The sequence below is a fragment of the Pagrus major genome, chromosome 19 (assembly GCF_040436345.1).
Source record: "Pagrus major chromosome 19, Pma_NU_1.0".
In the NCBI taxonomy this organism is placed as follows: Eukaryota; Metazoa; Chordata; class Actinopteri; order Spariformes; family Sparidae; genus Pagrus; species Pagrus major.
Window position 1 is genome coordinate 13,708,617 of NC_133233.1, and position 26,549 is coordinate 13,735,165.

At 39.4% G+C, this 26,549-nt stretch overlaps 3 protein-coding genes and 1 long non-coding RNA gene across 6 annotated transcripts in view; 1 reads left to right on the forward strand and 3 right to left on the reverse strand.

The window, feature by feature from the left end:
- hnf4g (hepatocyte nuclear factor 4, gamma) lies at positions 1–13,477 on the reverse strand. 2 transcript variants are annotated; one of them, XM_073488658.1, is made up of 11 exons: positions 13,129–13,477; positions 6,107–6,272; positions 5,801–5,895; positions 5,071–5,177; positions 4,808–4,957; positions 4,369–4,456; positions 3,805–3,957; positions 3,078–3,127; positions 2,673–2,859; positions 1,785–1,904; positions 1–1,301 (listed from the first exon to the last, which is right to left on the reverse strand). In XM_073488658.1, the coding sequence occupies exons 1-11, from the start codon at positions 13,157–13,159 to the stop codon at positions 1,180–1,182; spliced, it is 1,269 nt and encodes a 422-aa protein (XP_073344759.1). In that variant the 5' UTR covers positions 13,160–13,477; the 3' UTR covers positions 1–1,179. The 2 variants fall into 2 exon arrangements, with proteins under 2 accessions (XP_073344759.1, XP_073344760.1); XM_073488659.1 differs by lacking the exon at positions 13,129–13,477 and adding an exon at positions 8,329–8,588.
- LOC141014750 (uncharacterized) lies at positions 13,438–26,510 on the forward strand. Its single transcript, XR_012180514.1, has 4 exons — positions 13,438–13,497; positions 24,223–24,357; positions 25,948–26,081; positions 26,382–26,510. It is a non-coding gene; the product is annotated as an uncharacterized lncRNA (long non-coding RNA).
- Positions 14,579–16,920, reverse strand: gpr141 (G protein-coupled receptor 141). The gene is made up of 2 exons (XM_073488634.1): positions 16,777–16,920; positions 14,579–16,195 (listed from the first exon to the last, which is right to left on the reverse strand). Exons 1-2 carry the CDS (start codon positions 16,831–16,833, stop codon positions 15,284–15,286), a joined length of 969 nt encoding a protein of 322 aa, XP_073344735.1. The 5' UTR covers positions 16,834–16,920; the 3' UTR covers positions 14,579–15,283.
- pign (phosphatidylinositol glycan anchor biosynthesis, class N) overlaps positions 19,524–26,549 on the reverse strand; it is a 12,422-nt gene continuing 5,396 nt past the window's right edge. For both annotated transcript variants that reach the window (XM_073488657.1, XM_073488656.1), the window contains 14 exons: positions 26,203–26,302; positions 25,974–26,066; positions 25,152–25,243; positions 24,434–24,539; positions 24,233–24,341; positions 23,906–24,008; positions 23,406–23,508; positions 22,818–22,904; positions 22,546–22,601; positions 22,134–22,209; positions 21,383–21,456; positions 21,063–21,105; positions 20,893–20,945; positions 19,524–20,698 (listed from right to left, as the gene is read on the reverse strand). In XM_073488657.1, coding sequence (XP_073344758.1) covers positions 20,575–20,698; positions 20,893–20,945; positions 21,063–21,105; positions 21,383–21,456; positions 22,134–22,209; positions 22,546–22,601; positions 22,818–22,904; positions 23,406–23,508; positions 23,906–24,008; positions 24,233–24,341; positions 24,434–24,539; positions 25,152–25,243; positions 25,974–26,066; positions 26,203–26,302 — 1,219 coding nt within the window. In that variant the 3' untranslated portion in view covers positions 19,524–20,574. The remainder of the gene's footprint in view (positions 20,699–20,892; positions 20,946–21,062; positions 21,106–21,382; positions 21,457–22,133; positions 22,210–22,545; positions 22,602–22,817; positions 22,905–23,405; positions 23,509–23,905; positions 24,009–24,232; positions 24,342–24,433; positions 24,540–25,151; positions 25,244–25,973; positions 26,067–26,202; positions 26,303–26,549) is intronic.

Consider the following 26,549-nt stretch of genomic DNA (forward strand, 5'->3'; position numbering starts at 1 on the left):
AAATATTCAAGATTTCTTTTTAATCAAAGCAGAAGTGTACACATTATCAGCACAAACCAACATAAAAATACACAGATGATTCAAAAAATACATTGAATAAAGCGAGATCGTTTAAGATGAATTATCCAAATATTTGCTATTTGACTATTTACAGTAACTTATTAAAATATCAAACTTTTTCCACATTTCTTTTTGCATTTAACACAATGTCTTCACAATCTATTTAAGAATGATATTATTTTTATTTTCATGTTGATCATGGCCACAGACTATTGTACCTCGTTAAATTACATTTTAGCTGCTGACTACTATTAAGAACATTCATGTGCCGTGGTGTGAGTTACATGTATTCAAGGCCTTGTATTCAATACAAACCATCGAGTCTTCTTTTATTCACAAATCCAAAAATAGTCACTTCCTTTGTACACTCCGTATTGTATTAAAAAATCCTAAAAATCAGCAACATTTCTGAAGTTCTTTAGAAAACAATTACTGATCTTAGACCAGTTTACAGGTACATTAGGTCCTATTGATGCATACAAAACAGACAATCTAATTTCAGAGTTTCTCTATTTCCGTTGTCTCTGATATTTATCATGAGATGATATTTCATACATTTGCACATAATCACAAATCGACATTTGATGTTCCTTAGTGACAGACTTGCACATAAAGAACGAGAAGGACAGAGACCATTTTCTTCACTTAATGATGCCCAGTCAAGCAAGACATTAGTCCAAAAAATCTACAGCTGAACAAAGCAAAGGTTTAGATGGCATGTTTAAAAAAAAAAAATCTTAAATAAGACTGAATCGCCATAATGTTTAAGAGCTTGTGCCTTATTGGCATGAAATTGTTGTAAAACCTGAGCTGAAAAACAGTATATTAGTTTAAGGTGACCACAAAAATGCACAGCATGTTTTGTTAAACCCTTATTTTGGCATTTCGTTAGTTCAATTTGAAAGTGACATATTGAAGTTTTAAGTGCTGCACATTGCAGCTTTGATGAGCTCTTAGTTATTGCAACCCCACCGAGAGTCAGGGGGGGGGGAAGAAGCAGCAGGATAAAGTCTAACCGCAGACACTGAACAGGGATTGCTAATAACATAACTTGGATGATGAATATGAGACAAGGAAACTGATCCAGTGTCAGCTTCTTTGACACAGCGCAGAGAGAAGTCATGGATCTGTCTGTGAGGAAGGCGAGGGGCTGGCTGGAGGACAAAGAGGCTGGGGAAAGTGTTTGTACTTCTCTGGGGCAGCACCCTGAGGGGGCGATGGGATGGGAGTGTCTGGAGAGGCTGCAGGGACAAAGAGACATTTTATTTAGTCTTTCTTCAAATTGAAATGTTTTGTGTGGAAAAAAAAGTATATATATAGTCTGGAAAATGTATCCACAGTGGCCCACGGGAAATGTTATATCTGCAGCTGCTGCTTTATAGATAGAGTTCCCATCAATCTTGTGTGGCCATTAGGTGGTGTAATATAGCCAAATGCATTTTTTATTTTTAAATGAAAGCATACAATACAGCCAATATTCACCAATTCTTGTAAATGTTAACATTTTATGGTTTCTTTAATATTCAGGATGCCTATTTATTAGTTTAGTTTATGGTAAGTTAATGGAAACACATCTGGCACACAGTTTTGTGACATTTCAACAGAAGAGATAGATTGGACATGCACTTGCCTTTAACATTTCTTACGTGTTTGTGCCGGCCCGACTGAATGCAGTTTGTGTGATTGAATGCATGTCTCACAGTCGTGGAGTATGTGGCTCTTACCTATCAGTGGAGTGTGAGCAACAGGCATGGTGCTGATGACCAGTGTGTGTCCAGTCAAAGGGTCTTGGGCCAGCTGGGTGTGTGCTTGGTGGTGCAGGTGTGTTGGCTCTGACGTAAGGCCTTAACACATAACACATGGACTCAGTGATCAAGCCTATTTAACTCGACTCACGATCTAATATGTCACAAACACAAATAACATTTTGCAAAGATCACATAATTTCATTGTTTGGTTAGCTTGTTTTTTGGTTAAATATATACAGTTTGTCAGCATCGCTATCTTTTAACAGTTGCTTATTCACTTTACTAAATATATAATCATCATAACAATATTTGAATAGCAGTGTTTTTGTTGTGTTAGTTCAACATTGCAGGATGCTGAAAAGTGAAGCACACACAGCTCTTTCTGTACACAGTCTTCTAAGTCAGGGTGTCATATCCTGGAGTTGTTTTTAGCATGTAGGGTGAAAAATGGAAGACATATTTAGAGATGACTTAGTACTTTATTCTCATCTTGTGCTTGAGTTGACTGTCATGGCCCTGCTTAGAATATGTTTGATGCATTCTACCTTTAACTACAGACTCGCTTTTTTATACATATTTATATATGTTTGCACCGAGCGGCATCTCTTGTACCAAGTTGTCTATTTTGGCTTTGCCTAATATACTGTAAATGCAGAGTGATGCTTTCTTTCTGCAAAATCCAAAAAACTTTTTACCCATAGTATATATCCAGGAATACTTTTTCTGAATATGTAGCCGATACTTTTTTTTTACATTGCTTCATTCGTGTACAGGATCTCCACTGGAGCATTTGTTTGTCTTGCTGAAGGTCAACCTATTTTTCTGTCCACAGTTTTACAAGCACAGACGTGGGCCCGGTCTCACCTCCCAGCAGCATCTCGTGCAGCAGGTTGTCTATCTTGGCCAGGCCGCAGAGCTTAATGAACTGGAGCTGTTCGATCATCTGCCAGGTGATGCTCTGCAGGGTGGGCAGCAGTAGTAACAGCTCTCCAAAACGACCCCTGGAGTCATACTGACGGTCATTGATGTAGTCCTCCAGACTCATCTGGACCTGTACACACACAAGGCCAAGTCTCCATTGGTATAAGTTACCTTGCCCTTGTAAGTTCACTGATATGTTATATATTTGTGTAAAAATGCAAAATAGAATGCAAAGTATAATGAATATTGAAAGTAAGGCTGTTCTTTTTTATTGGAAATTATAATAGAGCATAATAGAAAAGAACTGCAGCTCTGCAATAAGCTACAAGGGTCAAATGCTCGACCTACCTGCAGACGCATGGCCTTGATCTTCGATGGGTCCCGTAAAGACTTTGCATCTGCAGATTAGGAGGCAAAGCGTGAAGTGGGGGGTGGATTGAAGAGGGTGGGGGGTGGTTGAAGGACAGGAGGGTGAAGAAAAAAAGAAGAAAGATCAGGGATGGGATTGAGGATATGAGAGGAATTGATGGAATGATTATGGTCAAACTGGGGCATGAAGGCAAAATGAGGGGATTTAGTGAAGGGAGAGTAAAGGGGGGCAGGTAACATAAGATGGGGGCAGGGATGATGGTCACACCAGGCATAGGAGACACTGGGATTGGGATCCAACTCTGAGGGGGAAATGTAACCAGGTGGGTGGGATTGGATGGGAAAAGAGGGATCTGGACAGAAACGATAATGGAAATGGGACAAGGTAATCATTAAGAATTATTTTACAGGCTAGATTTTCAATCTTTTTGCTGGTTTTATGCTCCAATCTTTTCTTGAAATATTAAACAAGAAATTTATGTAATTTAGTTATCTTTTAAAGGAGAGCTATTATGCTCATTTTCAGGTTCATAATTTTATTTTGCGTTGCTACTAGAATCCCTTACTCATCTTTTCATTTACTGTGACAAAAAGATGGAAATTTTAATTACAAATACAGACAATAGTTCTTGAATGAAGAGGCAAGAGCTGGAAAACAGGGCAAGCACTCATCCCCAGGAAGAGTAGAGAGATTTTTTTTTATTACCTGGGTCAAAGAAGACAATGGCCTTGAGCGCCGCATACTCGTTGTCGTCTATCTGAATATCCTGGAAGGGCTGGACCAGCTCGTCCAGCACTCGGTTGGCTACCCGACAGATCTCTGCTTCAGGACTGTTCCTGTGGATCACACAGCCATTACCTGCAGACACAGAGCGTATCAGTCAGCGGTTGTGTTGTAGGGAATCAACAGGAGGCTAGTGTGTCGGTGTGGAAGCGTGAAGGGAATAGTTTTATACTTTTAGCCTTGAGAGAAAGATAAGTTGGATCTTGTAGATTTTTTTCAGGCCTATTTAAGGGTTCCAGTCAAGGTTGTGGTGAAGAGGAGTGGGAGTATGTGTGCTTGCAGTGGACGGATGTGCCTACAGTACGATGTTGCTACATGCCCCAGTAATGAGTAATGCCGTTTACACGAGACACTTTTTGAAGTCACAAAGAAACACAAACCTTTAGTTAATCATTGTCAGCTAACACAACATTTGATCAGTCTTCGCACTTCAGCGCTGACTGCACCACATATAAATAAGATGCCATTCTGTCGGCCAGTTTGTACCTAAAAGCAGGAAGTCCTTGAATGGCATTGACCTTTTGGCGACCCCGAGCAAGAGGTGTTCACCTGCATGAGCCCTGAGCAAGCTCACCTGGAGACAAACACACACGCACAGTTAAACAAATAACAGTGAAGAATGCAACAATGCATCTCCCACACACATCACACAGGGGCCATAATGTACTAGTTGTTTACTATATTCACCTGTGAGTGCATTTGGTTGATTTAAGAGGATCTTTTTCTAACTGAAAGTGCTTTGACCGGGAAAAGCTCTTTGTTAGAGAAGCAAGCACACCCACACAAGCTTAGCACAAGCGATAAACAAGGACGGCAAAAGTACTCATGTCTGAAAGGTGTTGGTTTTAACTTCTAAACATGAGATAAAATATGCGAGAGAATGACGGTATGCAAGCAATAGCCTCATGCATCAGAGCCGTGTTACCTGGTCATCTAGTGGCAGTTCCCCAAAGGCAGGAATATATTTGGCCCATTCCACCAACACCAATAACTGTTGTCTCATAGAATCACAAACATCCCCGACAGAGCCTGACTTCTGCTCTGATATGTCTGAGATTCCAACTGGAGCAGTGATCTGGAGAGACACAGATAATGAGAGTTTTCTTGGTCATAATTCGTAGATTTCCTTGTGCTTTTATAATCAGCTCACATATAACCATCATAGGAAAATAAAGAAAAAACTGTCACCTGTTGGGACAGTGATTCTGCCTGGGCCAAAATAGTGATAGGCGGCAAGTCTTGGGAGTCAGGGATACTTCTTCGGGAGCTGATCCGATCTCTCTCGTTCTGTACAGCTTAAAAAGAACAGACTGTTACTGTGTGTGAAACAGAACGAGCAATAAAAAGGAACAGGAAGAAACTCCCGTTGTTTACTTATTGTAAAAATTAACTAACTTTCAAACAGGCATATGTCCAGTGGTCCTGCTAATATTCAAGTCCTAGTCCTCAAGAATTTGCTCAAGTTTGTCATCATAACTGTTGAGACAGGCACTGGGCCAGTTAATATTTAGGAAAATAACCATACAGGCTGGCATCAGCAAGAGGAGTCAAACGTTAACCAGTTGCGATCCAGAACAACATGTTTGAACAACACATGATTAGGTGTCGTAAAACTTTGTGCCAAGGTTATACCCCTCATAAATACACACACAGAGACTAAGTAATCACTTTTTTTATGGCTGAGCCAGTTTCAACCATCTTGAATTTGCTTACAGATTCTCTGACGACAGCTTTTACCCTCAGTGCCACTACTTAAGTCTATACCTTGTCTTCGTAGGGAAAAAAAAATCAACTACTGACAAACACACCATGACCATCAGGTAGTGTTTGTCCAAAAATACTCATGTAAACTTTAAGTGCAGTTCGAAATGTAAGAATACATTCATGATCATCAAGGTCAGGAGGGAGGTTTCCAAACCTTCTTTCTTCATGCCAGCCCTAAAGCATTTGTTGAGTCTGCAGAAACGACACTGGTTCCTCTTATCTTTATCCACAATGCACTGCCTGCTGAACCTGCATACAACGAACATAAAATGCTATAAGTAACTTAACATAGCATAATATGATGACAGTGTACTGTAACATAATGACATGATGAGTGGGCTAAAAAGTCAGTCATATGTTGGAGTTCTATTTAGATTTCTGCACATGATCAGAAAGATGCACAAGAGCATATTTATATAGCAAGTTTTTTTTCATCTGTATATGTTTTTACTGTCTGTACCTGCAGGTGTAGACATGGCTCTTGCGAATGGAGCGTCTGAAGAAGCCTTTGCAGCCGTCACAGCTGGAGGCTCCGTAGTGTTTCCCTGTGGCTTTGTCTCCGCAGATGGCACAATTAGAGCTGACTCCATCTGGACCGGGCAGGTTCTGCTCTGTCGGCATGCTGTCTGAAACACACGAAAACACTCCTGCAGGTAAATACACATATATGTGTGCAGTTTTGTAAAAAGTAGCCAAACATCATAATTGAGTAAAAGTTCATATATCATGGTAATTAATTACTTTGGTAAACATGAAACTAACCAATGTGAATGGTACTTGAGTCAAAGTCTTAAAGTATCTGATATTAGATGTAAGTGTCATTACCTTACCTTATCAACTTTATTAAGAATAATTATATTTACTTTTATGTACACAAAGGTTGACTAACCCTAATCCTAGCCTGACCCTTTTTTATAATCTGATCGTTGATAAAAAATAATTGATTCAAAAATGTGCTACTTTGACTCCAATGCAGAGCGCGATCTGCAAAGTGAGTAAAAATATGAAATAAATGTAGTGGAAAACAAAAACAGTTGAAAACTTTTTAAAAATTAGACAGAATTGTCAACAGAATGAGAAGAAATAACAGTTTTGACATTGCAAGGCCTGTGTACTGTGCTACAGAGATATCTACTGAAGTTAGCATTCTAACCAGCTAGCTTGTTCTGGTCCTGTGCCTAGATAACTGCAGCTCTACTTAGAAGCAGTTAGCGATTACTCCGGTGATATGCTGCCGCCTGTTTGTGTAAAGTAGCCTATGAATTCAACATGTAGTCAGTTCTTACATACTGCACCTTTAAAGGCACAATATCTGCCTCCAACATGTAGTGGACTGGAAGTATAAATTAGCAGGAAATGGGAGTACTCAAGTAAAATACAAGTGACTCAAAATTGAACTTGAGCAAATGTACTTAGTTACATTCCAACACTGCATATACACACAAGCTCACACATCTGTATTGTACATATATTGTTATAGACACAAATATACTCAACACAACTGTACAGTATTGCAAAGGTAGACCCACTCTACCTCCTGAGCCACATCCCCTTCAATGTGATTCTAGCATCTTACAACTGTAGTTAATGTAATCTGCGTATATTCCACAGTCTAACTGCAGGTTATGTGTACTGCGGTTTGTAACTGCAAAGTCATTTGTGCTGTGTTTGGTTTGCATATTATAGTCGATGCATCTGCAAAACATAAATCAGAATAAAGAACAAATGGAAGTTCAATCATCGGGCATTTAAAATGTTACTGTTGCTGTCTGTATTTTTACTCAATGTCATCAACATTCTCATAATCATCATGATCGTCACCATTATCAGTAGCAGCAGCAGTATCGTCATCATGATCAAAACCATAATCATCATCATTGTCTGCATAGTTATAGTCCTGTCGAACACAAGATCATAGCATGTGTATGTAAAACTCATCAGCACAGGAACATTGACACATACAAACCCCCCCCCCCCCCCCCCCCCCCCAAAAAAAAAAAAAAAAAACATCCAAGGCAAGATGAGTCAATGTTTGACTAACTTTCCGTCTACATGCTGAGGTGACATCAGTGTATCACTGAGCTGCATGCTCGCTCCTCAATAAAATGTCTTTACGATGCATACCTGCAATTCCTGCCCAATCAGTTTTATTAACGATATGATTTCGTGCTTTCACAACCTCGACCCAGCCCTGTTCTTTCCTTCATGACCAGTGAGGTACTCCATGTACATATTCATATACAAGCAACAAACAAGTAGAATTATGTTTCCACTGTCAGTGTAAACAACAACTGGAACCACGCACTATTGGCCAACATTAAAATGTCATGCTGATTCCCTATTCTGCAAATAGCAATTCATTTGCCTTCTGCTTGTCTCACTTCATCAGAATGTTTCTAACTCACTTCCTCAACCAGTTCTGAGGTAGATGTCTCATTCCAAACCTCCCTAACAGACACATCATGTCAATCAAGAGGCCACAGATTAAACAGATACACAATAACCACACAATTTCTTTGTTTCTATGCATCAGTGCTGAGAAAGATGGAGTGTGCATCTGTTTTACCTATCCACTGTCAACACGCATGCAAAAAAACAGATGTTTTCTACTTCAACCAGTGCTGTAAATCCTTTGTTTGTGTGTGCATGTGTGTGTAGGTGGCTACATGCACATGCACTTACCTCCTCCTCCATAGAGCACTTCTGCATTCTCAAAGCCCAGTGTGCTGTACGAGGGATCTAGGCCTTCACAGTAGTTGGCTACTTCCATGTCTAACAGAGATTTACTCTGAGGAGCAGGAGGATACTTCATTCCTGTCTGGGCTTGGTCTGCCTCACACCTTCTTCTCTTCTCTTCTCCCCCCAGTTCACTCTAGTTTTTCTCTTTCTCTATCTCTTTTTCTGCTGGTCTGTACTTCATCTAATTCTTACAGACATGGTAAGAGAGATCCCTAGCATAAAAGATCTATAATCCCATCTGATTGGGTTTGGAAGAAGGAGAGGGGTGGAGCTTTGGCTAAGACTTCTCACCTTATTGCACATTACTTATCTGTCCTTCTCCTTCACACTTATCACAGGGATGGATAGATAGCGGTGAAGGAGATATTTCCCTTCTCCCCCTCTGCCTCTTTTTTTCTTTTACACCTCTTCTTTTTAACAAGGAGACTGATCTCATCACCATTTGGAGGACAGTGTGCTTTTTATGTGCATGTTAGTGTATCTGCATGCATGACAAGGGGTTTATTCTTAAAGGCCGATGTGTTTATGAATGTGCGTGTGTGTGTGTGTGTGTGTGTGTGTGTGTGTGTGTGTGTGTGTGTGTGTGTGTGTGTGTGTGTGTGTGTGTGTGTGTGTGTGTGTGTCCTTCCCAGGCATCCTAATCTAATCAATAGTGGAGTAATAACACCACCACCTCAGCAGATATAATCTATAAAGACACAAAGTGAAGTGGAAAATACTGATAACTTCCACAAACACACTCCAATGCCCTGTTGATACAACATTATTCTACATATTTCTAAATTAACAGGGCATATACAGTAGCCTACTGTAAACAAACCTGTTATTATTTGTATTTTTGGTTAATTCGTGGAATATTTAAAGTGCCCTGTGCCACATTTTTGAATATCTTTTTTGTGCGTTTAATTTTAGTGTTATTGCTGAAGATGAATGAGATTTTTCAGACAGGGTGATACACTTATCTTTGTTCAATTCTTTTAAGAATAATGAGCCAATCTGCTGTGTAGGGGAAATATTTAAACCGCCTGAGGAGCAGCGTGAAGTAGTCGAACAAATTTAGAGCTCTCACACATTTAGCTCTCTGGTTTAGAAGCAGGCCAGATTTCCTGTGAAATGCACGTTGAAGAGAGGCAGGGGATGTCAGCGAAAAGTGAACAGTTGAGCAGTTGTCAGTGAGCCGCCTCCTCTTTCAGGGCAGGAATGCTGTAAACGCTCTATAAACCTGTTAAAATGTCCCAACCCTCCCATCTCACATGGAGAATTTCATTGCACTAAATCTTATTGTGTGGCTTAAAGGTAATCAGTTTGGAGCATTGTGTTAGAGAAGGCTGTAAATGATAAGAGGTTATATTGTGGGAGATTGGATGCCCTACATCAGTCATGAGTGGGCCAGTCAGAAAAGCACCTACAGTAAATTAGCAGGCATGGGGGTCATAATGTAAATCAGAATGCATATTATCACAGATTGCTTACTAGGCATGATGAGAAAGAGCAATTAGTAACCGGTCACAAGGTAATAACAGATATATTAAATAATGGGGGAGGCTGAAATAGAGGGGTGGAGAGACAGCAACAAAAGAAAGAGAGAAGGAAGAGAGAGAGAGAGAGAGAGAGAGAGAGAGAGAGAGAGAGAGAAGTGATAGCGAGATTACATTTTAACCAGGCAGTGAGGTAGGCCTCCTGACTCATCAGGTTTGTGGAGAGTGAATCTTTACAATCACAGAACACACGAAAGGACTGACACAAAGCACTGCAGCATGAGTGTACTTCATTAAACTACGGTTAGAAAGTATAAACCTGGTTTAAATGTATTAAGACAGATCTGTGAATACATAATGCATGTCGGTGCATACTTTTTTAAGAGGCTATCATGTGATAGAGACGGGTTTAAAGGTGCACTATGTAGTTTTGGAAATTCAGAAACTCAGAAAGGTAATATTTAGAATATGAATGAGGTAATAATACAAACTCAAAAATACTTATTATTTCCATCAGTGAATAAAAAAGCTGTTCTCAGAGGATAACAAGGTCCCCAGCTCACTGTTTGAAGCTAGAAAGGTGGCAGGGTCCACCAAATATAAACAAAGTAAAACAGTAAGAAATTGTGTTGTTCTTTAAGGACGGTTTATATATTCAGTTTATTTAGTCATGAAAACAAAGAGAGTTTGTTATTTTGTTTGTTTAAGATTTGATTGATGTTTAAGTTTGATTAAAATGTTGTCCCAAAAACTACATAGTGCACCTTTAACATACACAAAGAAAGCAAGACTTGTTGTACTTAGAGGCATGTACTCAGGTATAGTATCAGATTAAATCCAGTATTCATTAAAGACTGAATGTCATTTTAATCCATAGCTACTGGTTAAAACCAGGCAAGTGTTGAAAAGTAACTGTGTACATTACAGTTCTGAGGTACTTGTACTTGACTTAAGTATTTACCTTTTCTGCAACTTCATACTTCCACACCACTACAAATCAGAGGCAAATATTTAAATACTTACTCCATAACATTTGACAACCATAGTTACTTGTTACTTTGCAGATTTAGTTTAATAATGTCAAATATAATCACCAAATAAATTATTATGTATTATAATAGATTAAAACAACGTAATGTAACTTTTTACCTTAAAATAACAGCTTCAGAATGATTTTCACGGTACAGTGTCTTGTAATAGGGTGGACGGTGTCTCTGTCTCAGCCACTCAGACCCCCTATCACTTGTTTCTGCACTGTGTAACTCCAGTGAGAGGGTAGGATCACAGCATTACATACACGTTTACTTAAAGATACAAGTTTTCAACACATAACACTGTTATGATGTAATGAGTTTTGTTTGTAGTTAGCACCTACATTAACTGTGGGGGGCACCAGATCACACAAAGTGCCTATTTCTACATAATGTTGCTTTAAGATAAAACTCTACCCTGCAGATAAAATATATAAAGTAGTTATTTCAGCTTTACCAGCTACAGCATAAAAGCAATGAACACATTAATGCATCAGTAATTATAATCCATTTATATAATATATATCGTTCAAAAATGTTACCCTCCTGTTAAGTGCAAGGACAACAGGTGTAGGAATACGTTTCTGTTAGTGTAATGATGCTTTGATCTTTTGATTTATTTCCGTCTTGAATCCTTGACAAATCATACCATTATTTATTTGGATCAAGATACAACATTCTAAACACTGGAGTTAGTCAGCTTTGTTCACCACATATACCACGACTAAAACCTGTTTATTTATTATTATTTGGTGCAATCCTGCATCCCAGTAAATATAACAACATCTAAGAACTGTAGGGTAATATTTAAAATAATAAAAGCTGTTATGACTTCTTCAGCTGAAACCCAAGCAGGACATAATTCAGAAACATTGTGTCCGCCCAGCAACCAAAAGCTTTTTGAAGCCATAAAACCCAGTGCTAAGAGGCTATCTCTGTGTGAACTGGCCATAATACTGTCGCCTCTGTTTAGCTTAGAGGTTTTAATAGTCGCAGATGAGCAGCCAGCCAACTGACTCTAGTAAAACACTACTTCCTGATACCTGGCAATAGTAAATAAATAAAAAAATACACACAGTTCAGTTAAATATTATTTACTTTTAGAACTCTATGGAAGGATCAGCTTTTATTTTGACAGGGTAAACATCATTAGCAGCATTTTTGCTGGATCAGTTCTTAAACCAGTGCTATAACTTAAAAAGATCAGTTAAACTAGTCAACAACACTTAACAGCAGACTTAAAAAGTACATGAATGCCCAGCAAAAGACACAAACCCACTTATATCACCACCTAGTAAAAATTCTGGTCAATAACATTCACCCTTCAAAATGGAAATCATTTTATTGTTAAAGATGCCCATTTGTCTTCAAACTGTAAACACTATACACAGGGTGAACCCAGTCAGATGCACAATTTGAGTCAGTCAATACAACAACACACACTGCAGCCTTAAAATCCATCGACAAATCATCTGACAAAATTTCCCCATTGCAGTATTCACAAAGGTAAGTTTACTGTAAGGGCTGTTCTTAAGTTCTTTTAGATTGAATCATATTGTGTAAGTGTTTTTGTCATTGTGGCCACTTGATGCAAATCCAATGTTTGGCTGAGGCTTTGCCAAAGAATTAGATGCCTGGGGGTGAGGAATTTCCTACTACAGTGAATTACAAAAAATAAATCACTTTAAAGTATTTTTATTTGTACTTTCAATGATAGTATCCTATTCTTAGTGCATCTGAGGAGAAAAACACAATTCAACTTTATTACCACCTTCCTTCTTCGCAATATGTTGCTCTGTTACACTGCTCTTGTTACAGATTACGTGCTTGTACAGATGATACGGGTTATCACATGATCTTTACAGCACAGTATGCGTGACAAAGTGAGTCTATCTTATCTCTCAAAATGCTGTCGGACAGAGAGGCAAGAAAGCTATGTCATTAAGTACACTTGACAAAAAACAACACTCGGCCAACCACAAACTGTATATATCCCACAATGTAACAGTACACCAGCTCTGTTCACAGAATTTAAGTATGTGTGAACGGCAATTACCACCAAAATACAAAACCACGTGATTTAGCAGAACTTGTTATCAAACTTCCTCAAGAAACTACTGAAGGTAAGCTTCACTTCCTCCACAAAAGCAACACCATGCCGTAGAATTCTAACAGCTAATGTGGATATTTTGCATTTCAGTGACAAAACACTACACAGGAGGTGTTTGACTTACCTGTGTTTCTGTTTCTGTCTGGGATGTGCATTTATCCACGTGTGCCGTTGTACTCCGGCAGTGAGCAACCCCCTTCAGTGCAACATTGGTCTAAGTGACGCTAAGAAAATGGTAAAGGTGTTCAACGACATTAAAAGAGAAAGGTTGGAGAGCTGAGCAGCCTATAATTCATGGAGCGACACATTGGATGGCGCCACCATAGCCCTGTCATTAGATCGATTTACTAAACAAACTCAAAGTAGGGTGGGGATGTTAAACAGTAACCCAGCGCCATAAAAAACCAAAAGGAAAAGGATCACCAGGTGTGTGTGTTTGTGAGCATGTGTGTGTGTCAGCCAGGGCCTCTAACACCACCTCCGAGGGCAGAAGGTAAGACTTCCAAGAGGGTTGAGGTAATGTTTCACAAAATAATGGTGAAAAAGTAACAATTTTAGACATCTATTTCTCTACTCAACCGTGGAGCTGAACACTACAGCTATGTACACACATGTTGAGTGTTAGCAAACACAGTGAAATATATTTATTCTGCATTTCCACTCACATGTCTTTTACATGAAATCATAGTTTGAATGAAAAATGAGGGGACCTAAAGACCAATGGCACAATCTAGCATTACAGCCTGTGTAGTTTATACAAAAACCAGCAGATGGCAACAGTTCATTCATTTTGAGTTATAAGCAAAAGACAGTTTTGACAAGTCAAATTCAGTATTGTGATCAGTGGAAACACTATTTCTACCACTTTAGTCTGCCAGTTAGGACAAACCTTTAACAAGCACGGTTCAGTTCTAACATCAGATGCCCTTCTTCTCTCTTGCCCCATGTTTTGTCTCTCTCTCTGCACTTTTAATCATCATATTATTGCAATAATTCCCCCAAAAAATAACTTAAAAAAAAAAAAAAAGTAACACAGTTCAATGAATAACACAAAAAAGAAACTGCAGATGACACAACACCGGTAGGATTAATAGAGCAAACATTGCACATTTGACAGAACTTAGATAGGAGCTTTTGGCCAATCTGGTTTTGTTCCCATGGTCTGCCACCGCTCCCTTCCCAGCTGCCCCCCAACACCAGCAACAACCACCACCATTCATTTAAAAAAAAAGTACATCAGATGCTTTGTTTGCTGTCCCAGTTGAAAAGATTATGTACGGCTGTATAAGCCAACAGTCACAGTTATACAGCTGATACTAATGCATCACAACTGCTAAAGAGGGGAAGAGTTGGACTTCCTCCACGCACGAGGAACAAAAACTGAATACTAACGTAATGTCCTTTTTAATTTCTTCCCTTTTATAAGAGACTGCCATGCAAGACCTTTACACTCTGAATGCAACCTGATGGTGCTCAGATTTTGCGCTCTTTGACTCCTTTTCAGTAACTTTTTTAATTCAGTGCTTTAAGATGATTTCTTAATTCAATCTAATCGGTTTTAATAATTGTTATTATATGCTTTTGGATAGTTATGTCCTATCGTCCAACTCTATGAAGATGCACAAAAGCAATTTATAAAACAGTTTAGTAATTGAGTTACAAATTAAAGCACGTAAACGCTCTCACATACATCCTAACACAGCCAAGTCACCAGAATAAAATGTTGGGATTTTACATTTTGGCAAATCACGGATACATTTAAAATTTGTACATGTCATAAAGGTTAAACGTTAATATATTTGTCATTTTACAACACTAGGGTTGCAAAAAAAACTGAGTTTAGGTCCCTTTATGCTACATTAAAGAAACAAAAACAAAACAAACTATTTTAAACAGAGGAGTGGGATGATGAATTGGGGAGTCACACAGTCTGTAGAATGGAGCTGCTTCATAGTCTGGTGGTATGGCAGTGGATACTTCTGTATCTTTTGTCAGATGGCAACAGGGTGAACAGACCGTGGCTGGGGCTGGCATTTGCTTTCAGTATAGGCCCTAACCCTAACACACTATAGCCAGAACATGATCTTTTCCTAACCCTTACCAAGTGAATTTTGGGTTAACCTTACCGGACCATAATCACAGCGTTGTCGCAACATAAAGCTGAACCTAAAGACATGTAAAGTTGCAACATAAAGAAATGTAAAAATTAAATCCGTGGTGTGCAGAAACGTACATTGCCAACATATATTCCAGTGATTTGGGTTTCCTAACAGCTGTTTTCAAACAGCCTTTCCTGGCAAGCACATGTAGCAGGTTCTCCTCCCCAAGAAGGTGAGCATGTCCAAACAGTTAAAAGTGGTCAGGCTCAGAAACACTTCATTGACCATCTCCAATTCTTTAATGTGTTCTAAGTAATGCATCCGGAACAGGTGGTAGGGAATGAAGCAGACCACCATGATGAGGGCAAAGCACAGACTCTTCAGCTGAGCCCCAAAGTCCTGCTGAGAGGTGCATCCCTGGTGGTGCTTCCTGTACAAAATCCTCAGGACATTGGCTTGGAGGGCTGTCAGCACTATCGCCGCCACGATGATTACTGTGCTTACGATGTAGTTGATGACCTTGGCACCAGACTTTATGCTATCGCCAAACTCGAAGCACGTTTCTTGTGTATTTGTGTCATTAGGGGATCCAGTGTTGAAGCTCTTTGCTTCAGAGTCTCTGCCATAGGCAAAAGAGATGATGATAGGGACCGAGATGAGCACAACTATCCACACCGCAGCGCTGACAAGGAGTGCGTGAATTCTCCGGAAGGAGGTCCCCCGCTCAGCTTTGTGGTAGAACGATGACAGGCGCGTGATGAGGATGATCACATAGAAGATAAAAGACATATACATATGGATGTGGATCATGCCGCTGACCACTTTACACCACGCAGTGCCCAGGCTCCAGTCATTAGTGGCGTAATAGTAAATCCTGAATGGCACGGTGAGAAGGAAGACGAAGTGGGTGAAGATGAGGTTGAGTACAGCGATGGAGGTCAGGGATGTCTTGCTGGACTTCATGATGTGCATCATCAGGCTCAGGCTGATAGTACCGCTGAGCAGAACCACAGAGTAGATGACCACAAGGACATTGTCGCACTTAGTATCCCTCTGATGGGATTGTGTGCTTGGGGTTGCCGTGGAGTTCATCTTTGATAGGGAAAGAAAGGGAGGGAGGGCCACATCAGATAAGAGAGTAAAAATGGGAGAAATGGACAGACTGTTTTGAAGAATTTCTATGAAAATATGGAAGAAATACAACAAACTTGTCGTTAGTTGTATTTCTTCCATATTTCTTTCACCATTAGAGTCTTTTTGGGAGAAGTTTTTGCATCTGCTGAATGCAGATTTGCAGATTGTAAAGAACCTTGAGACAAATTAGTAAAACAATGTCAGTAAAAACTGGCTGATTGAACTGTTAGACACGACATCACATTATTACTTTTTTTCCTGCTTTTACTGACACAATATGTTGCTCATATTTGTTCACATAATCCAGGTCAAGAGTATGATTTCAGTCTGACATGCTGTCTTGCATAACATCAACTGGTTACAAGCAGGAAATAGAACTGAAAACAAACTAAAATAAAACATTACAGTATTTTAATGTCATGAATACAGATTACATATTAAAATTCATATAAAACATACAATTTAAAGTTGAATTATTACCAAGAGAACAATAATGCAAAGGAAGCTGCATCATAAAGACAGATTACTAGTAGACTTACCTTTTGGTTGTAAGGAGAACTGGCTGCCGAGTGATCTTGTGTGTGAAAAAGAGGCATTAAAGGACGCTTACGTCCTCTACATCAAACTGTTATGTTCTCACACCGTGCAGGCACGCATGGGAAAAGAAAGGTCTGTGTGTGTGTGTGTGTCCCTCGTTATGGCGTGCATGTGCGCATATGATGCATATATGTGTTTGTGTGTTCAAGTGCGACTGTGTGCCAACTTTGTGCGGAAGTTAAGGCTATGAAAATGAATTGTCTCTGTGTGTCTTGTCAGAAACCACTGTCCAGTTTTGCATACCGTGTGTGTGTGAGTTGTGTGTGTGTGTGTGTGTGTGTGTGTGTGTGTGTGTGTGTGTGTGTGTGTGTGTGTGTGTGTGTGTGTGCTCCACCAGAAGCAGGAGGTGACTGCACACATATATTAGCAAACCACAGAGCCAGTTGCTTCCTCCTTCTGGTCAACCCTCTATGTATGCCTCTTATTTTGTATTTGCATTATCCATCTAAATACAAACTCAGAATGCGATGTACTGTACGTAGAGTGAATGCATTATTGAACTGTTGATTAGGTGAGTAGAGGAAAGTGAAGTGAAGGAAAGTGAAGTGAAGGAAAGTTTGGTGCCTGAGCGCACATGTATTTATGCTTTGGTTTGCCATTAGAGATGACCTACATTTACCCCCTTTGTATTAGGCTAATAGAGAACTAAATAAGTACTGAAGCATGAAGTTTACTGTTGGGTTTGACACCAGCACATATCACAGCATCTGCAGAATACTGATAGATGCAGATGCGCTGCCAACACCTACAGCCACTTCTGCATTTTAGCTTAAAACCCAATAACCAAGTTAGCTATTTCTCATCTCGTCATAGATACAAATAAAATCAGTAACTCTGGTTTGTCCTATAGTTCCTAGAAACATTTTATATGCCAATTAAATCTTAAATCTTTTAAAACGTTACATCAAGATCAGTGAGATTGATACATCAAAGAAGACAACCAATGGCGGTACCGTACATCCAAGTATTGGCTAATTCAAAAAGAGAAGCACTGAAAGAGGATGTGGTAATGCAAGCTGTGATGTTGACATGTGTTCTTCTCACATTCTTATTCATATCTCAGCAAGCACTACCTTTTATGCAAGGCATCTAAAGTCCAGCTTGCAAGTGAAAGGTCCTTTGAGTCTGGAATGGAGGTGAAAATGTATAGACATATTATTTATTACCATGGTCAGAAAGCAGTAATCATCCTGACCACAAAGCAAGGTGGTACCATTTTCTTAAGGTATCAGTAATGGAGATATGAGTTTAGTCAGTACATGCAGCAAACATCAGCCTACTTTAAAGCAACACTAGGTAGTTTTTCGACCCTAAAATAATGATTCTAAACTCAGTTAAGTGGTAGAAAAATGGTTAATAGGATGAATGGTGACGTCTCTGCAGCCTGAGGGGGGTCGCGCCGGCAGAAACCGCACTGTGTAACTTCTCAAAGCGGGTAGGAACCTATCTGACGTAAAGGCGTCTAGTGCGCCCTGCTTTACGGCATACTTCACACGTGTATTTGTCAGCTACTTGGATTTTTCATAAACCAACGCCATGGCCGAGCCAGCTAAAGAAGCCAAGAAGGTATTGTCTGAGGAGGCGAAGAAAAGAAAAAGAGAAAGTGATAGAACACGAGCCCGGACACGGATAAATATTGGACCAGCTTAGCTTACACTCGGTGGCGCGAGCTGAGATAAGAAATGGGTTTCAAGACTGATGGCGACCCAGCCTTGATGCTACTGGATTTGTAAGTCATATATTACATATATACATATTTATTGTCTTACCGACTTTTAGTTTGAGTTGATTTGTTGTTCTGTGGTGTTCATTGGGGCTCTATTTGTCCACAGTTTATGACCGTAATAAAGCCGGGAGATAATCTAATGCTGTCTGTTTCGATAGCTTGCGCGTTTTCATGTATTGACTGTAAACGATGACTAACTTACTAAAACAATATGAACGTCTTGTCTTGAAAAGTTGCAGATTCCTTAGTTCATTGAGAATCAACGTAATTGTTGAACAGTGTGGTCGGGAGGTAACGTTAGGCTATTGTTGTTATCGGTAACGTTAGCATGCTACTTACTGTTGTCGTACCGAGCTGGTTGCAGTTATTACACCAAACACGTCAACTTGCGATTGTATTTAGTAACTCCCGAAAACATAGTTATATTTTCAGACGTTACTAAACACATTCACGCCCATGTGTCATGTTTTGGAAGTAACTTAGTCGATGCAATCGCTATAACCAACTCGGTATGAGAATAATTCTAGCATGCTAATGTGCTGTGCAGCCTATATGCTAACAAACTACCGACTGCTATTTCTGAATCTAGCTTGTTGTTGGCACTCGATTGAGGTTTTTTCAGACGATTGTGACCCACTGCCAGTCGAAGTTTTCCCCTCATGTTGTACGATGTAGGTTCTGCATTGCGGCAGGTTACTACAAACACTCTATTATTTTTTTAGTTATCAAAAACCTTGTCGGTGGACATGTTTCCAAACGAGGCTTCGTGATCGCCAGCTCCGTCAACAAATTCACGTGTATTCATTTTCCCCAGGGATGCTCATACAGCGACAGTATTTACGACACTGGTAACATAACTGCACTTCTCAACCAGCTGGGGGTAGTAATGAGTCCAAACTACCTAGTGTTGCTTTAATAACATATGTGGAATAACAATGTCACACATTAGAAAGGTTTTTTTTTTTGCTTTTATTTTGTTCCCTTTGCTCAGAGAAAACATACTAACCATAGCAGCACATTGTTACACATTCTTAGTTACAGAAATTTAGCAAAGGAGTTTTTCAAATGCAACCACAGTCCTAGTGCTGGCCACTGGGTACCCGTTTTTTCTAAGCCCAGGCCATGGCGATTTCCTGGTGTACAAACACAGCGCACAACAACTGCAATAGTACCTGGTTTAGTTCTGTTAATGCCCACTCCTTCAGTGTTATTGGTACATACGTAGTCACAATAAATAAAAAAACAAACATCCCTTTACGTTACGGATAAGTTTTAGGCAGCTTTACAGGAAATGCTGTCACATACCTAAAGGTGCACTATGTAGAGAGAGAGAGAAAGATCTTCATCGACTGAAATTAAATAAACAAACTCTCTTTGTTTTCATGACTGAATAAACTGAATAAACAAACTGACCTTAAAGGACAACGTAGTCTCATACTGTTTTACTTTGTCTATATTTGGCGGACCCTGCCACCTTTGTAGCTTCAAACAGTGTTCTGGGGACCTTATTTTCCTCTGAGAATTCAAGTAGCCTTAGTCAGTTCATCAATGATTAATGCAAACCAAATGCCATTGAAACAGAGACATGGTGTACAAAAGAATACAGTGCAAAAGTCTTGGGCCACTCTGGAAAATGTCCTATTAAAAGCATTCTTCGACGCAGTAAGAAAAGTCTTGATTACTTTTAAAAATGTATAACTTAAAAAATACTGAGCTCTCTTTCTGAGCAGTTGTTGTCAGAGCATGATTTTGATCTTTTAAACTTGTAGTAATTCTCTTTGGTAAACATTTTCACAGGTAATCATGTGTTAAATTCTTCAAGAAGTTCTGCGAGGAAAAATTAAAGCATCTGACTAATGAAGAAGTATAATTGGTACAAATTATCCCAGTGGTATGAGAGTTATGGACAGTGCTACACAGTAAATTGAGTCCTAAAACAAAACAAACAAACAAGAAAAAGTTAAATAAATATGAAAGATTTAGTTTGGAAACCAGTATGTGTGCACATGTTCATTTAGGGGAAGTGCATCTTGGTTCTCCTCCACAGGATGAGTCTTTGTGAGGTGAAGATGTGCGTTACGACACTGAGCAACATGAGGAAGATGGTCATCGACATCACAATCACATAATGGCTAATGCTGCAAGAGAGAAAGAAGCAAGTTCAGTGTGTTTATGTGTAAAAGTGTGCAATCGAAGTAAAGAAAAGGAGGCACAAGGAAGGAGGAGGGACTGTGTGTGTGTGCGTGCGTGCGTGCGTGCGTGCGTGCGTGCATGTGCGTGAGTCTAGTTATTAATTAAGATTTAAAAACCGTGTGTTTCCTAGTTAACTTACCTTGTGCCAATGTCTAACCAGCTGCCGTAGTCCTGCACCAGAAAGAAAAAGTGCTGAGGAGAGGAAAGAGTGGGTTAAAATTAATCATACAAGGGGAGAGAAGGAACATTCAGTGTATCTTTAACTTTATATTCAACCGGAACCTTTCAAATTAACAGGAAATGCCTTACCAGAGCCATCAAGTCAGAGATGACCAGGACAATGAGGAACAGACTGGAAAAGAAGAATAAGGAAAGCCTTACAAGCAAGATCATTTACATTCAATCATCCACAACTACACATATATGCTCAATGTCTAGTGCGTCAGTAGATTGACATCCTTTTCACACCCTCACTCACAGCCAGCCACAGAAAAAACACTTTATTTTGGTATCCGAGATGACTTGTGGTTGAAGACTTATGTCTAAGCAAATGGCTATATCATTGCAGCCTTCTGTTGGCAAAAGAGCTGATGCATTTGCTCTTGTATCTTATTTTAGCGAGGAATTACCTTCTTGATGAAAGCTGTGTTGCAACTTGGATGGTCTCAAATGTACACATCACTATTATGAATGGAATGATAACCTGTAAGAACAAAAGACGAGACAAGACATTTAAGATTTAATGACCAAGTCCATAGAAATACAGTTCATTGCCGATGTCTGTTATAAGTCATGATTGTATAGCAGTACGTGAAAAAGCAATGTAGGGAATTTGGGTTTAAAAGGCCAGCATGTCAAGAGGGCATGGTTGCAGAGAGTCAGCATACAAGAGGCAGAGGAGAAGCTGGTTAAAACGTATTCCCTGACAGATGTCTTAATAGATTGTGATTAGCCCTTCTATTGAAAAATATTTCTTAAAAGGGTAACTCCATCTTATCTTACACATTAAAGTGGGTTTACAAAAACACACTTTAAACTTTGTCCATAAATAACAGGAAATAACAGACTGCAATGCGAGACCAGTAGACTGCTTCTCACAACCTGGCACCTACATTACCCAATGTGTCAACTTAGCCACTGAGTGGCATCACTAGAGGCAATTTATCAGATGACATGCAACTCCCTCTCAAGCTACAAAAGGTGTTATATTACTTTTTTCCCCACATGTGCAGTTCTACTCCCCAAGACCTGTAAACACACTTTAATATGTAAAATTGGTGGAGTTACCCTTTAGACTGAAAGAAAGCTACGTGAGGGCAAAATACTGTGTACAGACACACAGCATATACCTTAAAAAAACAAATTGTTTAAATATGTTACCTTCCACATCATCAGGCCTCCCATGATGAAGGGGTTGAAGACGGTGAGGAAACAATAAACAGACGCTGGGTCGAAACTAGACAAAAGGAGAAACAGACAACTGAATTAAACACAATATTTAATCATTTACCTCACATAAAGTACAAAGGCATGCATTAAACAAGAAACTGGCTGGTCTAAACTGTATGCCTATGCAGAATTTCCCAGATCTCTTATTTCTGTCCTGTATTCAAATGATTTCTCGCTAACGATTAAAACACACACCAGACAGACACTTTACTCAGGCTGAACCATGTACAGCCACAGTCACCCGCACCCTCCTGCCACCTGTACCTAAACAAAACTTATACCACAAACACAACTTCCTGCCATTTAGACACAATCACACAGAGACAGACAAAGATGTACGTACCTGTTAATGGAAGCTATGTTCCCCGTCCCAAAGAAGGCTGTTATTATAAAAAATACCTGAAGAAAGTGTGCAGTCAAGGAAAGACCTGGGACAATGTGAAGCTTATCAGTTCATAATTTGTAAATAACAATTTGGTCTTTAAAATCTGGCCTGAATGACACCTGCAGACTCCACTGAGACTGAAGCACTGCCTCCAACTAACCGTTGGCAGTTAGGGTCTGTTTGTTGTGGTTAAGCTCATGTCACTGGTGCAAACACTCTCACAGGGATACAAAAAAGTAAGATCTTCTGATATCATCCAGCTTCAGCTGTCGGATCTTGGTGATGTCAATGTTTGCAGAGAAATCAATAGTGGAGAGCTGGAAAGAAACACACACACCGAAGCATGCCAATAGACATGGAGCGTAAGCCCATTCACACACATGATAACAATCAGTGAGTACTGAGACTTTATGTACATTATACTGAGCTTTATGTAAACCTACTTCACAGATTGCAGTATGTTATCATGAGCAGGGATTTCCTTGTTTGTTTTGTTCGAAAAAAATAGATATGTAACAAAAGATCACTTCAGATCAGATACGTAGATACTCCAAAAATAATTTTTATAAAATCTATACAAATATGTGAGAATGTGCTTGTGCAAGATGAAAAGGACTGTTGTTGTAGCAATTATTCATAAAAAAAAAAAATGTAAAAAACTCCACTTAGATATTCCAGCGCTTGTATGACATGGCAAGTAGTGATTTACTGTAGACACAGGCCTACAGTAAAAACACTTGTCAAACTTTTGAAGATTTGCATCTCATTTCCTGTGTGGCGCCTTAATCTAACTTTGGAAACACGCTTAATGGTTCTACCTCTTGTCTGCCAGAGACACCCTGCGCAAGCATGGCTTCCTGTTCAATGTTGATCCACACAAACATCAACCAAGACAACACTGGGGGGAACAAGGCCTCTGACCTGAGTAGGGGGGAAACACACGCATTAAAAATCCAAGTGTGCCGATGAAATTCTACACGAGAGATAATTTGAAGTGTTAGCTCAGCTGCATGATGTGTCTGTAGAGCTGCTAGATTAATCGATTATTTGTCAACTATTAAATTAAATCACCAACTCTTTTGATAATCGCTTAATCAGTTTGTGTAATTTCTTAAGAAATATGAATATGTTCTGGTTCTTTACCCCTCTATGGAAGTAAATTGAATATCTTTTGAGAACGTCATCTTGGACTGATAAACATTTTTCATCATTTTCTGACCAAACGACTAATTGATTAGGAGAGAAAATACTTGACTGATTAATTGACAATGAAAATAATTGTTAGCTGCAGCCCTATGTGAGTAAAATCCAGTCTTACCCAGTGCTGAGCAGCAGGTATGTGGCTGTGAGAGACAGGAAGATGCTGAGGAGTCGGTGGAAAAGACGTGTGGAGCTCAACAATGGAACCAGCATAGAAGATGCTGAGAAAAAAAGAAAAGACAGGAGAGGTGTGGGTCTTGGAACTAGAAAGTTATGTAGTATAGGATGTGAAATTTTCACCAAAACATTCTACTACATCCTAACCCCAAGTTAATGAGATGGGATATAGACATGCCTAATGTGATTATAATCTCCAGGGGAAGTTCTAAGAAATGAAAATGGAAAAATTCCAATAGTCTCGCAATCTCTCATCAGACCGACCTACCTAACGTGGTCCAGCTGACGATCTGATTAAGAAGGGGCAGGCCCTGTTTCTGCTGCAGGCTGGAGTGTGTGAGGGATGGCACGTACGCACACACCGCAACATGGAGCATCTGTTGAGTTTGACAGGTCAGAATTTATTTTTATAAAACACGATGACACAATAACACACACGCACACACAACAGGACATGCACTGTAGTTACCTGGGCGACAAACTGCTGTCTGTCACTAAAGTGCAGTGGTGCTCTCCGTCGTGATGACCACAGGTAACAGGCTGAAGTGAAGAGAGTGAGTAGACCGGCGCAGGTGCTGAGCAAACAAACATCACATGTTACTTTATTATTATAGACATGCTCATGGCATACAGCTTCATTTTTAACATGTATGTTGCATTACAGAAATTGTTAATTAGCCTTTGACTCCTCCATTAATGAAATTTCAAATCAGATTTTTGGAGAATACAGTCAATCATGAGGCTTTCTGGCTGGTTAGTTAAAGGGGAATTACACAGATTTTTACATATCTACATATCATATCTCAGTTTACTCAATGATAGAAAAAGGGGTCTCTCAAGGAAAAATGTTGTTAAAAACTGGTCTTATCATTGCAAAACGATGCAACCCGGTTCAATCTTATTTTATTTTACGTACATATATTATGTGATCTTGCATAAAGTTGCCACATTTTGATATACAATCACCGATATCATATGAATATTGTGACATGGTTTCCAACAACATTGACAATGATTTCTAGAAAAGCAAATTTACCCTTCAGAGATGAAGTTTAACATTTCCTCAACATAGAGTAATAATTGATTTCCTTGTAACTGACTGACCTGCATCTGAAAAGTGTTTTTCCATGGTGGGATGCTGTGGTAAACCTTTCCGATAAACATAAGCAAAAAGAGGAAGCACTCACACCAGATGTATGTTAGGCTCTCTGCCCACAACAGGCATCAGGGGGAAAGCAGCCAGACACAGACAGCCCAGAAACCAGCTCACTGATCGGAACTGCATGGGGACAGACACAATGAGTCCATATTAAGAAGATACTGTATGTGAAACAAACAAGGTGTTTATAGTACCTGATAGTAAACTGTTAAGCAGTGCCAAAACTACTGTTGGGGTTAAAAAATATTTACTTCTTACACAACTAATCACGTGTTTCATTTTTCTTTGTGCTTCAATATTTCGTCCAATCATTTTCTTTATATTATTGTTGTTATCCAAGAAATAAAAGACACGATAGGAAAAGACAATCGGGACAGGGGAGTCTATGTAGCATATAATATGTGACGTGTCAGAACTGGGAAGAATTAAATGTTTAATTGATAACCATTGATTTTATTTATTGGAATACTGTCTAAATAAAATAATAGGATAAATAAGGATAGAATAGGATAAATAAAAGAAAGGATTTGAAACAAAAAAAAATATTTTCTACCTACCTACCTACCTATTTGCTTAATTCTGTTTCATTATCTATTGATCAGTCAGTGGGACTCACAATCAGACTTGATTCTTGATTATAAACTGAATTGTCCATCTGGCAGCTAAAAATCCATCAGTCAAGATCTCTGTGAGCAGTGCTTCTGCGTTTACTCCACCTGGAATGCCCAAACTTCCTGGAGAAACTTCCTTTTCCATAATCCTTTCAGTTGTTGACATTCAAAATATTCAAAATATTCAAATACTTTTTCCTGGTGTGACTGCAGTAGCGATTCTCCGTGATGGGAGTTACCTTGGATTTGCCATAAAGTCCTGACAAGAAGGGCCAGAGAGAGAGGACGGCCAGGCCCACAGTCAGCATGGCGCGATGGAAGAAACTCACCACCTGGGGGCAGCAAAGGTAAACTGTGAGCCCTATAATGCACACTGTGAACAATCTGTAATATGTACTCTATGTGGAGGTCAGCTAAAGTAACACATTTGCCTCTCGTGGTACATTAGAAGACATTAAAGACACCTACCAGGAGCTCGATCCCCAACGCCACCAGCAAAAAATAGCCAAAACATTTCCACAGTGGCAGGGAGGGAGCTGAGCGAATCAAATCTGTCAGAGTTCCAGACCTAAAATTGATCATTAAAGAGCTTATTTGTCCTCCGATAAAAGAGAAAAAACAAAGACCATCCTTTTATCTATTTACAGAGGAGAAGCATGAATGGATCCAACACCACTTCAAAGGATCTAATTAACACCTTGCTGCAGCTGGTCTACGCGTGCATGAACAAGTATGTGTGAGGCAAATTACATCCAATTAAAGCTTCTACATTCAGATTTGTTTGATTTTTATATTCCTCTCATCCCTTTTTTTCT

What these genes read in the sequence shown, in the direction of transcription:
- hnf4g (XM_073488659.1), bottom strand. Translation starts at nt 8,458, where the DNA reads ATGAAGTATCCTCCTGCTCCTCAGAGTAAATCTCTGTTAGACATGGAA. An exon ending in GGCTGGCATGAAGAAAGAAG is followed by an intron (nt 5,178 to 5,800) that starts GTTTGGAAACCT and finishes GTTCTTTTTAAG; the next exon opens with CTGTACAGAACGAGAGAGAT. An exon ending in CAAGGACTTCCTGCTTTTAG is followed by an intron (nt 3,958 to 4,368) that starts GTACAAACTGGC and finishes CTGTGTCTGCAG; the next exon opens with GTAATGGCTGTGTGATCCAC.
- gpr141 (XM_073488634.1), bottom strand. Translation starts at nt 16,833, where the DNA reads ATGCCTCTTTTTCACACACAAGATCACTCGGCAGCCAGTTCTCCTTAC. An exon ending in GTTCTCCTTACAACCAAAAG is followed by an intron (nt 16,196 to 16,776) that starts GTAAGTCTACTA and finishes TCCCTATCAAAG; the next exon opens with ATGAACTCCACGGCAACCCC.